Below are 13,775 nucleotides of genomic sequence, written 5' to 3'. Positions count from 1 at the left end.
AAACTGATGCACTAGATTCTATTTTTACAAGTGTCATGAAGGGCAAGGATGACTTCTCTGAGTTATGGAGCACTGTTAAGTTGGTTTTGATTTTATCACATGATAATGCATATGTGGAAAGTGGGTTTTCTGTAAATAAGCAGGTTTTAATAGAAAACTTGAAAGAAGAGTCTGTTGTGGCTATTTGGCAAGTTTATGATGCAGTGAAAGTGGTAGGAGGAGTGTCAAATGTAGAAGTAAGCAAATATATGATCCAGAGTGTTACAGGTGCACATATTAGATACGAAAAAGCATTGCAGAAGATGAGAAAGAAATGTGATCACAAAGAAAACAAAAGGAAAGAAATGAAACGTAAAGCAAGTGAGATCTGTGCTTTACAAGCCAAACAATAAAATATGCAAGAAGAAGCAAAGGCTATTGCAGAACAATTAAAAAAACTTGAAGCTTCTGAGAAGTAAAGTTTATTAATTTGCTGTATCCGACATTAAGTACGTTTCTTGTTTTATATTTCAGTCTCAATAACTTATTATTCCTTTTTAAATTGGTACTAATAATAGTCACTTCATTTTTATATGTTTTAAAAATTCCAATAATTTGTTTGTCTTAACTATTATTGTATGCATTACAGATTAATTGATATTGTATCCATTTATAAACATCCATGAAAGTGTGAAAATATTTCAGTGTTCTATATCAGATATGTTAGAAATTGTTTCAGAGTTGTTTAAAGTTCTAGAAAACTGGTAATCTTGGTTCTTAATTACATGCAAAGAAGTGTAATTTTATTTTATTATTGAACTAGTTTTGTTGTTATTTGCATCAGAAAACAACAGTAATAAAGAAGGTGAGGATGGTATGGCTGAGGGGAAATGGAGGAGGCCATTGTAAAATTATAGCAGTCATTTACTGTTCTTTCAATACTCTGGAAAAAATATGAGGATTCTGGAAAACTCAGGGAAATCTCAGGGAAAATGGATTTGGAGTTTGCGTGGGAACCTGAATATTGGTCTTGTTTTGAGGCTCTGTTTTTAAAATCCATTATCATTGTTAATTTACGTTGCGAAGCTGATTTTATACAGATATTTATTCAACGGAGTAGAGATGTACATGGAACGTTGCAACACAGCACACAGTGATGTCCGTTAAACCGTGGAAACTGTGAGCTGTCACTGCGAGTCAATGATATAATCCATAATTTTTAATCCGACAGTAGCTGTTAGCATTTTCTCATCAGTCGTTTTCCACAATGAATTGCAAGTTGGATTGATTAAATCACTTTAAAGGAATAATTTATAGAATTCGAATATCATAGCAGTTTTTTGATAAGAGATTGGAGTTCTAAAAAGGCTGGCCTGGTGCGGGCCAAAGGTCCAGCCAATCCTGGAGGAACTTTAATAAAAACAATTATCACAACATGTACTCTCTTTTGGTTTTCCAAATTTTTAAATTGACGTCAATCCTTCTTCACTGCCCATTCCACTGATATTATCTTAGATCAAGTTGTTTTTTTGCCTTTTGACCAGAGTTTTATCCCTGTTAACCCTTTTGCCATATTTTGATAATAAAATAACCCCTTTTCAGCCCTGTAGAAGAATTGAGATTGATCTGAAAATTTGGATAACCAAAAGAAGGCACACATTGTGGCCAATGTCTTTCTTGTGTATTTACTTTAGTGCTTAGTAAACAATACTGTACGAAAAAGTTGGATTAACGCAGAACAGCAAAAATCCTCTCGTCATGACAGCTATGATGTTGATCCTTGCAGACAATGTTTTATGTTCTGACCTGCCCTGGATTTATTGTACTTCAAGTAAGCATTTTTTGGAAGACATTGTAACAGATAATCCATGTATAATTACATTGTTTATTGTGAGGTTTTCTTATGCATGAAGATATTTAATTGTGTATATAACCATCAGACAGTGAATTGCCAGTTTTTATTAAGGAATAATATCATGCATCATGTTTAACTTTAGTGACAATATTGTAAATGTATTTCAGTTGGGATGAAACTCACTTTGGGAAGATGGGAAGCTGGTATATCAATAGGACCTTTTTCTTTGATGTTCATCCACCACTGGGGAAGGTGAGTATGATTTTGTTACACTTTGATGCACATTTAGGCCACATGTACACCCTTGAGCTAAAAAAAAAACTGACCAGTCTCGAAAATTTCAAAGTTCAAATCTGCACGATGTGACAACAACGGAGGGCAGTGTAGCAAACCTCATGTACAATAAAATAGCATCACCAGTACGTCGAAGTCTTGGTGATGTTACAACAGATACGGTATATATTTATTTGATGTATTTACTTATTTCTCACAAATAATTAAACAATTGATACATTTCACAACACATTCTTTGCTCCTGCTTCATTCATCAACATTGCTATTGCTGTAGACAACTTGAAGGATTGGTCTTGTCAAACTTGGTGAAAACGTGAAAGAAGATTGATATGTTGGCTCCAAAAAACGATAAAATATATTTATTTTCAACTTGATAAATACATTATGTGCTGAATTTCTGCATTTCATACTACTTTCATAAGAAAATTAGCAGTCTTGCTGATTGCACTGCCATCTATGTTGTCATCCATCTCGGGAACTAGTTTCTTGGGTCATTTTCAACACTACGTTATTCAAGACAGAAGAAATTCTCATCTTTGGAAAAACCTACTTCCAATTCTGATGGCAAGAAGTTTATGTTATAGGAAGGAAATCCATTTACAGCAATACTCAAGGTTGCCTGAGGCTGCGAATATTCTCGTCCTACACTCCTCAACGCAGAGCTGAGGAATATATCTATGACTCAACATCAACTATCTAGTCAAAGCAAGAACGCATGTGTAATTACAAATCTTACCATTTTTCACGTTTTTGTTAATATTTTCTTTATTATTAGTATTATCGTCTCATGAAAATGATGAGTATTTTATAGTTTCCTCCAACACACACATGAAGTACTAGATGTTCTGATATTGATAAGAAAGAAGTAATATTTTGATTAACATTGTTATACTAGGTTCTTCAATCATGTAATGTTCCTGATAAACACAAACACACTGTAGCCAACTCCGTGCTTCCAAAAATTATTCTCAAACAGTTTGAAACGATAGTGAAAACAATAGGGCAATTTTAATAATCATACATTATAAACTCTACCATACACCGCAAAAAAGGAAAAACAAAATATTGGCTGGATGGAGACTCGAACATGATATCAAAATGTCAGTCTGAGTTTATAGGTAGTACCCCTTAATCAACTACTCTAGCTCTCTTCTCTCTCTCTAGGGGCCTCCCCGATGGTGCAGTGGTAGTGTCGTTGCCTTGTAATCAAGGGGTCCCAGGTTCGATACCTAGTGGAGGCACAAGTGGTTTGGATCCCACTTTAAACTGTAGGTCCAGTCCCAATTAGCCTTACTGTACATAAAGTGGACTTAAAACACCAAATCAATCAATCTTTTCTCTCTCTCTCTCTCTCCTCTCTTTCTCTCTCTCTCTCTCTCCTCTCTTTCTCCTCTCTCTCTCTCTCTCTTTCTCTCTCTCTCTTTCTCTCTCTCTCTCTCTTTCTCTCCCCCTCCCCCTCTCCCCCTCTCAACATACTCTTCCAGGCTCCCTCGGTCGATACTTCATAGCACTTTCCATCTGACCACTTCTTGCAACTTTACACTTCGAAAGGTCTGTTACATAGTTCCCCCATAAATTATAGTTTGGTTTGTGGAGATGCATATTTTTATAGCCTTGCGTATAATTGTTCTGGGAATGTAACCAGCTACTTTAAGCCAAGAGCTGAGTCGGGAAAACTGCCACGATAATCGACAGTGTTCCAGACTGTGAAGAACTCGCACCTTTTGCAGTTTCTTTGTCGACATGGTAGGAAACGTAATTGAGATGAACACATGAGTTGTTTATGTGACCAGGCACCCAATTGCTATTGTGTTCATTTCTGGCTATATATGTGTTTTGTGTGTGTCTCTTTATGTGTGCACATGTTTGTATTTTTTTTTTTTTTTCAGAATTCATTTTATGCAGAAATTCAGCACATAATGTATTTATCAAGTTGAAAATAAATATATTTTATTGTTTTTTGGAGCCAACATACCAATCTTCTTTCACGTTTTCACCAAGTTTGACCGCAGTGGCTCAGTCGGTAACGCGTCTGACTACCATGCTAAAGGTCCCGGGTTCGATCCCCGGCCGGTTCAAATCCGGGAACTTTTCTAACGATGGAAGCGGCCCCGGCACCCACCCAGCATCGAATAACATGGGTACCTGGGGGAAACCCTGGGGGGTAAAGTTGGTCAGGGGCGTGATGCTGATCACATCACCCCCACTCACGACCGGATCAAGAAAGTGTGATGCGTTACCCCCACACTCCCTATGCGCCTTCATGGCATGCTGCTATGCACAGGGGAGCACTTTACCTTTTTTTTTACCAAGTTTGACAAGACCGATCCTTCAAGTTATCTACAGCAATAGCAATGTTGAAGAATGAAGCAGGAGCAAAGAATGTGTTGTGAAATGTATCAATTGTTTAATTATTTGTCAGAAATGAGTAAATACATTAAATAAATATATATCTGTTATAACATCACCAAGACTTCAACGTACTGGTGATGCTATTTTATCGTATGTGAGGTTGGTGATGCTATTTTCTCGTATGTGAGGTTTGCTACACTGCCCTGCCTTGTCACATCGTGCAGATTTGGACTGTGAAATTTTCGAGGGTGGGTGGTTTTTTTTCGCTCAAGGGTGTACATTGAATTGGCAGATAGCCAGCAGATGCTATGCACCAGTTTGAAGTCATAAAATCTTTAACTGCAGCTGTCTGTCTATTTATGGCTCATATCTTCCAGCTTGCATGGTGCCATTTGAAAGCAAGGGTGAGATCCCTGCAGGATGAGAAAACTGTCACTTCAAAGTTGTAGAAGTCCACAGCTGAGTTTTACAACCCAGCAATTGGGAACTTATTGTCTCTGATATGTGTACGGACCTGAGATAATTTTTGAGTTATTCGTTAAATAATTTAAGGCAAAATCTGGTAGATTGATGCAATATAATTGTACATGAAATACTTATATATCATTATTTATTCTAAGCACTTTTAATTGTTACAATTGATACCAGTTCAAAGTTGAAATATCCAGCCCAAATAATGCACTTTAAAACATGTGCAAAATGGTTTTAATATGGTAGACTTCATTTCTCTGTTGAAAGCATGTGAATTATCATGACAGGTAGGGATGGGCCGATATGAAATTTTGGCCGATACCGATAAAGTACCGATACCCGATATTCTACCGATCCAATATAAAATTAAAAATGGTCCTTGAAGAACCTGAAAGATTCATTGACCTCCTTAATAAATGTGTGTTTCAAGGTGACTGCAGTGCTAAAGAAATTGCATATTTAGACATTTACTTTTTTTAAAGTAGGGCATCGAGATTATCCATAAAAATTACAACAAAATGGCAAAATTTTGCACTAAATTATCAGATATTTATCGATATATCGGATCGGTAAAATAATCGGTAATTTTACCGATAAACCGATACACCGATATGCCTATATGTGCCGATACCGATAGAGTACCGATTAATCGGTCCCATCCCTAATGACAGGAAAAAAAAACTTGGGTTTATGCAAGAATTTATCACTTACTGTTTGTAACTAGGTCATCACTCCTCTAAGTGTTGTTTAAATTAATATCATTACTTCCTTTTTAATTGATATATAGAATCATATTCTAAAACATCAGCATGTTTCTTTCTTTTTCTTTCTTTCCTGGTCGAGCGTCCATTTTTTCACTAAGAATTCTATAAATCAGCATGTTTGTAATTCTTAACTGTTCCATGTAGAATACTTTGACACAATGTTACTACTGTATTTTTCAGATGCTTATAGCACTGTCTGGATACCTGACAGGGTACGATGGTAGCTTTCCTTTTGAGAAACCTGGAGATAAATATGAAGATGTGAATTACATTGGAATGAGAGTAGTAAGTGCTATATCATTCTTTTATAAAGTGGTAAATGACGTTACAGTCATTAGAGTATATCTTTTCTATTATGATCACATTTTTTTGGTAATATTTAGTTTTTGTTCACCCTGTCATAGCTCAATAAATCTATCTTTCTTTACAAATTGTCATTTTTTGGATAACTCAAATTAATTACATGTACTTCCGCTTGTGTAAGTTTTTAGTTGATGTTTTAAGTCCACTTTATGCACAGATAGGCTAATCGCAACAGTACCTACAGTGTAGAGTAGGATCCGAACCACTATGGGCCTCCGCCGGGTATTGAACCCGAGACCCCTTGATTACAAAGCGATGGCATTACCACTACACTACCACTTCTCTTAGGATGTTCAGACATAATTACATAACAAAGCAGTTCAGTACAGAATAGTACTGCACATCTACAATATGATCACACAATAAACAATGGTGTGCTTTTATATTCTACTGTAAAACTTGGATAACTATTTACATGATATATGATACAACTAAGTTTCAAGTTCAAGTTACATATAAAAATATTAGGTAGTAAACAAAGAGATACTTATGAGTGCATAGATTGCATTTTGTGCCAACATTAGTGAGAATAAGTAATTTGATTTATTAGTATTCACTTATTTTATATTTGTTTTTCAAGCATAGTATTTCCACTGTTGAAATGGTGGAAATACTGTGTTAAAAATACAAATATGTGCTATATGCATTAGACAAATTTTAGGATATGTGCTATTTCAATTTACTTGGTCACACCATCCGGTATGCAGAAGAGGGTGGTATCAGTGTAACTTGTAATCATATTTCTGCCTTCATGTACTGGCTGTCATCATACCACTTTGTTTATTAACTGACTTGACAATGATTCAATAATGTAAACATGAACTCAAATGCTATCAGTAATAAAAATCAATTCTTCTGTACATGAGCACTGCTAGGGCATGACAGTAATGGATCAGCCATGGTTGTAATGCATATATATATTTCTCTTTCAGTTCTGTACTCTCTTGGGAGCATGTATAGTTCCGTTCTCATTCGTAATTGTATGGGAAATGACATATTCACTCACAGCTGCAACATTTGCATCATCTATGATTCTCTTTGGTGAGTACTTGGAGCATTTCAAAATGTCACACATTAACATACACAAAATGTGTCATAGCAGATAGTGTAAAATTAACTAAGATAGCAGCAATCCAAATTTTGGTTGTTCAAATTTTTGAGTCAATCTTGATCCTTACATGGATATGAATGTTATGAGCACTCTAATTATTTGTAGATTTATTTACATAATTGTTACACTAAATTGGTAGAATAGATGATCTGAAAGCAGTGTGCGAATTAACGGGAGGGCTGCTGGGGATTTTTCCCCACACAAAATATTTTATCCCTGGAAAAGTAAAATTATTTTCATCCCTGCCAGGGATATTTTTATCCCCCTCAAAGAAAAACAAATTGAAAGCATACAGTAGACCATTTCTGAACTATCTAACAAACGCAATTGAAAAATCATTCCTGTCCAGCACATCGTGCTACAGCAAAGATCCAAATAGCAGAAAAGCAAAGTAAAATAAACCAATTCAATCAAACCTTTATTTCTCTTGTAGTCTAAGGTTATTACAAGCATAAAAACACAGTTTTTCGTTGTGACGTTTGTAAGTTTGGAATGTACATTTAATGAATACAAAATGAGAAAATCTCTACCAGATGTGGAAACCACAGGAATATATAATATAAGTTGTTCATGTTCAAAGGATTATGTAGGACAAACTGCAAGGAAAATGGCAATAAGATGGCATGAACACGATTTAGACATTATAAATCTAAACCCAAGAACAGGTTTGTCAGCTCACATCATCGAAGAGAAGCATTTGATTAAAAAGAGAAGGGTTATAAAAAGTGTGATGGGAAATGTAGATATGAATGTCTGGGAAGCTTCGTTCATTGCAGAACACTGGAATAAATGAAATAATGAAAATGGTAACATAGACCCACTATGGAGTTTTCTTTTTCTCAAGTGGAGTAAGCCACCATCTTTAAAATGTAATGTAACAGAAAACATCAAGAAACTCTGTGAAAGCAATGATGATTTTGAATTGCCTGATGATATTTGGGATTCATTTTTTTTTAAAAATAAAAGATAATTTGATCAAAATTTTTTATCTGAAATAAAAATAAAACAGACTGCGTGTTTTTCACAGTTAAGTTGCCATATTACAACAATGTAACATTGACAACATCCATTGTATAACGGATTCTCTTTTTATATAAAAAAATTCTTAACCATTGTTATAACCGTATCTTTAGTCAAAGTAAAAATAACTGTCTGATGAAGGGAGCGTGTGTTCTCCTGAAACGTCACAATGAAAAACTGTGTTTTTATGGTTGTAATAACCATAGACTACAGGAGAAATAATTCTAGAATTCAAGAAATACATACATACAAGTAAAACAATCAAACATTTGTATCCATTAATTGTCTAGTTATCAGATTTCCATGCAAAAAAATATGCAGCCTTGTTGAATAAAGGGCAATTCCGCAACTGGCCAACCTCACCGAATATTTATTAAAGTGTTCACAAGAAACTTGTGTAGGTAGGTTAAATGGACATCAAATTTGAACCTGGTAATGGAAATTTGGTAAGTTTTCAGTGTTACTAGTTCAATAGCTCTTTTAGTGTACGAGTTTGTGTTTTCCTAGAATGTAAATACACTGTTTCTATAACCTCTTCTCTCTATATATAAAAATGGATGTATGTGTGTTTGTTCCAGCATAACTCTCAAACGCCTGAACCAAACTTGGAACACGTATCACTTGCAATCTCGAAAGAAATACTGTGAGGGTAAGACACACCTGGCACCCCTAGGGGTGGGGTTGGGAGGGGGGTGACATGTAAAAATAATCAAAAACGACTGATATTAGTGTGGAATCCATAGTTTTCGGGGTCACTAAGATGAATAGTGACACTCTCAATGTCGTTCAACTCCAAGTTCATTTTACACTATGGTTAGAATTCATTATTTTCCTGTCTAATAGACGATTAGGATAAATGAAGGCCTGGGCAATCAGCTAGTTACGAGGTGGTATCAAAAAGTTTCGAGATTAGCTCTGTTTACAAGAAAGCACTTTATTTATCTACGTTTACACACATTCACCTTCAAAATAGTCACCTTGTACAGCAATACAGTGCTCCCAGCATTTCTGCCACTGCTGGCATGCGTCCTGGAAGTCTTCTTTTTGAAGCGTGTCAAGCATCTTCTGCAATTTGCGCTGGATCTCCACAATGGTGTCAAAATGGCGACCTTTGAGCTGGATCTTCAGCTTCGGGAAGATGGCGAAGTCCATAGGAGCCAAAACTGGTTAGTAGTGTGGGTGATCTTGCGATCATCTTGTTTCTGGTGAGAAGAGCAGGGTGACAGGGTGCATTGTCGTCGTGGATCAGCCAGTTTTTTGCGTGCCACAGATCCTGTTGCTTTCGCCAAATGTCCTCTCTCAGATGCCTTAAAACTTGACAGTAGAACTCGCTATTGACGGTCTGGCCCCTGGGGACGAATTCGTGATGCACAATGCCACGAATGTCGAAAAAGACTATGAGCTTGCACTTGGTTGAGCTGCGGACCTGCCTCGCCTTTTTTGGTTGTGGAGATGATGGGCTCTTCCACTGTGAAGACTGTTGCTTTGTCTCAGGGTTGTACCCGTACACCCAAGTTTCGTCACCAGTAATGATCCTCGACATGAAGGATGGGTCATTCACGGCACGCTGACGGAATTTTTGGCAGACTTGGACGTGGTGTTCCTTCTGATCCTAGGGATGAACTTGGCAGCAACGTGGCACATGTTGAAATCACATGTGAGGATTACCTGCACTGTTCCATATGTCACACCGACAATGGCAGCAATGTTGTGGATTGTTCTCCGACGATCCTCATGCACAAGTTGCCGAATGGTTTCAACATTTTCGGGTGTTGTGCTCGTTGAAGGTCATCCTGATCTCTCGTCGTCTTCCAGTGATGTTCATCCACTCTTGAAGCGTGCGTGCCACTCAAAACACCTTGCACAACTCATTGCAGCATCGCTGTACACTTGCCGAATCATGTCAAGTGTCTCTGTGGCGGATTTGCCCAGTTTCACACAGAATTTCACGTTCGCTCGTTGTTTTAACTTGCTGTCCATGATGATATCGCAGACGTGGTAATGCACGTGGTCAGAAGAGCACTTGCTGCACAGCTCACGATGTACACAGGACGATGTCTCTTGGCACACTGACTTATGAAAGTTGGTGCTCCCTGTGCCTGTGCGTGCAGCCTTGCGCTGCCATCTGTTGGCATGTTACAGAACTAGTCTCAAAACTTTTTGATACCACCTCGTACGTCATAAAAATGTAAAGGAGATTTAATGATTTACGTTAGAAGCAATGTTCTAAGCTACTTAGAAGCGCAAGGCAAATATAACTGTTTATCAACAAAGTGATAGATGTTCATGGAAAAGAAACAAAGCAAATCCAGTTTCTATCTAAATACAGTATAACCTTGTTAATTCAGACTAATGGGGGGATAAGTTGACCGGTTTAACAAAAGTCCTGATTAACTTAAATACCTAACCTAAAAGATAGAAAGTGCATTAAAACTCTGTTTATAGCAACAAAACACATTTATTATGGTGTATTTAAAGGGCATAGGCCTAAATACACTATACAGTACAGTAAAATGTAAAGCAATACGACAATGCAGTGCTTCTAGCTACATTTAAAACCTTTCATTCTGCTTCTTTTTTTTTGCATATTGCCTGTCCGGATTAAGTTAAGTCCGGCTTATCAGGATACGGATTAATGAGGTTTTACTGTAGTAGACTAGAGTCTAATCTTGTATACAATGCAAATGTTTTTTTCAATTCAATTTGAATTTTATGATTTGTAAAGTAGTAGTAGTAATAATAATGTTATGATAATGGCAATACTAATAACAACAACAATAAAAGTTTATGACTGAAGGGCAAGATATGAAATCTTACTATGTCCCCCCCTCCTCCTGACAAAAATTTCTGCAGGTGGCCTTGGAGTGGGCATCCACCCCAAAGCAAAACGTTTAATTCGCACAGTGTGTGAAAGATACGGTAGAAGGTTTAAGACACTGCAGAAAATGATTGACCATTGTACTGATGCAATCTTGTGTCACATTTCCATACCTTTTAACCAATTCTATCCACGCCCTAACTTTCTAATGATCATTTTTGCAAGTGACTTCACCCACACCCAGTATAATTCTCTGTGGGGCTTGTTCTGTGTCCTGTCTGATTGTTTACGATTGTCCTTCCATAAATTTCGTCATATCACTTTCTATCCCCCTCTTCTTGATTATCAAGTAGTGGCATAAAAAAGCAAAGTAAAATGAAACAAACCAATCAATGTGTTGGTCATAATTAGACCTCGGATTTTATTTTTTCAACCTATTTTTTCCTTTGCAGGTAAATAAGAAATAACAAGTTATATTGGCGTTTCATAAAATAAAAAACAACTGACTAAGTTTTAGTGCCTATAATAACCTATTTTGCTTGTTAGAACCTATTTTAGGTTTATGTGCCTAAATGAAACTTTTTTTTAGGTTTTACAGGATTTTTATATCTCTCAGAGGTATTTACCAGGTTTGGTGGCGAAATAATTCAATGAGTGGCGTGTTTGAAACATGTTTTCTGTCGATTTCCCTCCCTCCAAGTATATGATGTTTATCAAAGCTTTAAACAAAACAAAAATGTCTGACGTCACTGTTACCTGTAGACAGTGGCGGCGAAAGAGGACAGTTCCCCCCTACTTTTTACCTGCACTATAGACTCTTAACGATAAGCCTTGTCTACTAAGATAAAGTAAACTGTCCTTGCCCCCCACCTCCTCCCCATTCTCAGTTTTGGCACCCAATCGTCTCTACTGCCTGCACAGTCCCAAGTGCAAACTTCTGATCTGTGTGGCCGTGCTCACTTTCGCGTCAGTTTGGTCCTTTTTGGAATTCACGCATTGCGAAGTAATATTTCAGAATTCAAATTAGCACTACTGACTATGTTTCTGTTGAAAGATAATTTTCAGCACCTGAAATGATCCTCACAGACAAAAGGTGGAGTTTGAGTGTGGATAACGCAAAAACATTCATGGTGGTCACTAGGACCATGATAAAATTGAAGTATAATTGCTGGTTTTCAAGGTGAACTTTCCAAAAATTCAGGGATACAAGCAGATGTTTTCGCTATTCCAACCTTACGTATTACCGACTCTCACCGTCCCATCCATACACAAAAATATTGACAATATAAAGGGTTTGAATGATTCGAATGTAACAAAAAATGTACCTAATCAACTTCAATATATATTATTTTGTAATAATCTTCCATTTGTCAAATAGATTGTTCTGTAAAAGACACTAACAAAGTAAAAGGATTGAGAAAATTTTATTTTATTTTCTGTGTAGCTTTCTTTTTCATCCTCAAAAAAATGAATGGAATAAAAGCTAAACTGAGAGAAACTTGCCTCAGGGCATTTATAAACATGTATAAATTTAATGCGATATGGATTTAAAAAGTTGCAATTTTTCACATCTACGGAGAAAAAAATGGAATAGAGAAAACATCTGCTTGTACCTTATTTCATGTCTTGCCAAAATTCATGAATAATTTCCAGAGCCAATAATTGAAGCATTATTTCCAGTGCCAGTAATTCCCGGAATTCAAGGAATTCCAAGTGAGTAGCCACCCTGTTATTGTGCAGCAAATTATACATACGGAATTCATTTTTCATATCAACAAGTAACTTTTTCTAACAGCACAAGTGCAGCATTATAATAATTTGTAGATAATTTTGAAAATGATATAAAGAAATGAAAATTTGTTTAGAAAATTAATATTTGGTTATTACGGTTCTTGTGAAATTTTGTTTAAAACGATTGTATCTAATCAGCATTTTTCAGGAATTTTGTACCAAATTAAGTCTTTTTGCAACCTTTTTCAGGATTTTTCGAGCCTAATTTAAGGTTTTTAGAACCTATTTTTTTATTTTTAGAGCCTATTTTAAGAACCTAAAAGCACACTTTTTAGAATCTAAAAATCCGAGGTCTAGTCATAATACTGTATTTCCATCCCTCAGGAAAGATTGAAATCAGTCCAAAAATTTGATCAACTAAAAGAAGGTACATGTTGTCACCATTGTTTCTTCATGTGGTGTGGAATATCAACATTTATAAAAAGATAATGTCTTCCAGATTGTAGTCTAAAATATAGTAACTTCCCACGCACAATCCAATATTTTACAGAGATGAATTGACCACAAAATAATGTACCGGCTCGGTTCATTCATCAATTTCTTCTAATCATCACTCATCTTCATTGTTGCAGTTAGCCCAAAGTGGCAGAAAAGCAATATTTATAATAACAAAAATATGCAAGAAATTGCGTTAGTGAAGTGAACTTATGGTGAAGAATAAACACATGTCTCTGCCCTTTGTCACTTGCTATTATTGTATAAAAACTCCCTAAGTAATATTCAATTTTTATTTTTAACCTCATTTATGAATATGCTATGCATTACTTATATATTATTTTTAAATAGTGATATATTTCTGTCTGTGTTGATTTATATGCTTCTTTTGCAGATGTTGGAATTCTCACTTTGACACAGTACATCTTGCTGGATCCAATTTTATTGTTCTTTGTAACAGGATCTGTTCTGGGGATGGCGAAATTTCATTCTTGCAGGCACAGGTATGTTAATTTATGATAA

General features: G+C 36.1%; 1 protein-coding gene across 1 annotated transcript in view; it reads left to right on the top strand.

Moving 5' to 3' along the window:
* tw (Protein O-mannosyl-transferase 2) overlaps positions 1 to 13,775 on the top strand; it is a 55,847-nt gene that overhangs the window by 6,282 nt on the left and 35,790 nt on the right. Inside the window, exons 3-6 of the mRNA XM_083137929.1 lie at positions 2,002 to 2,086; positions 5,896 to 6,000; positions 7,011 to 7,119; positions 13,648 to 13,756. Coding sequence (XP_082994055.1) covers positions 2,002 to 2,086; positions 5,896 to 6,000; positions 7,011 to 7,119; positions 13,648 to 13,756 — 408 coding nt within the window. The remainder of the gene's footprint in view (positions 1 to 2,001; positions 2,087 to 5,895; positions 6,001 to 7,010; positions 7,120 to 13,647; positions 13,757 to 13,775) is intronic.

Source organism: Lepisma saccharinum, chromosome 16, assembly GCF_977018435.1.
Source record: "Lepisma saccharinum chromosome 16, izLepSacc3.1, whole genome shotgun sequence".
NCBI lineage: Eukaryota > Metazoa > Arthropoda > Insecta > Zygentoma > Lepismatidae > Lepisma > Lepisma saccharinum.
The sequence above is the reverse complement of the archived record's forward strand: the minus strand, read 5'-3'. Positions and strand labels throughout refer to the sequence as shown.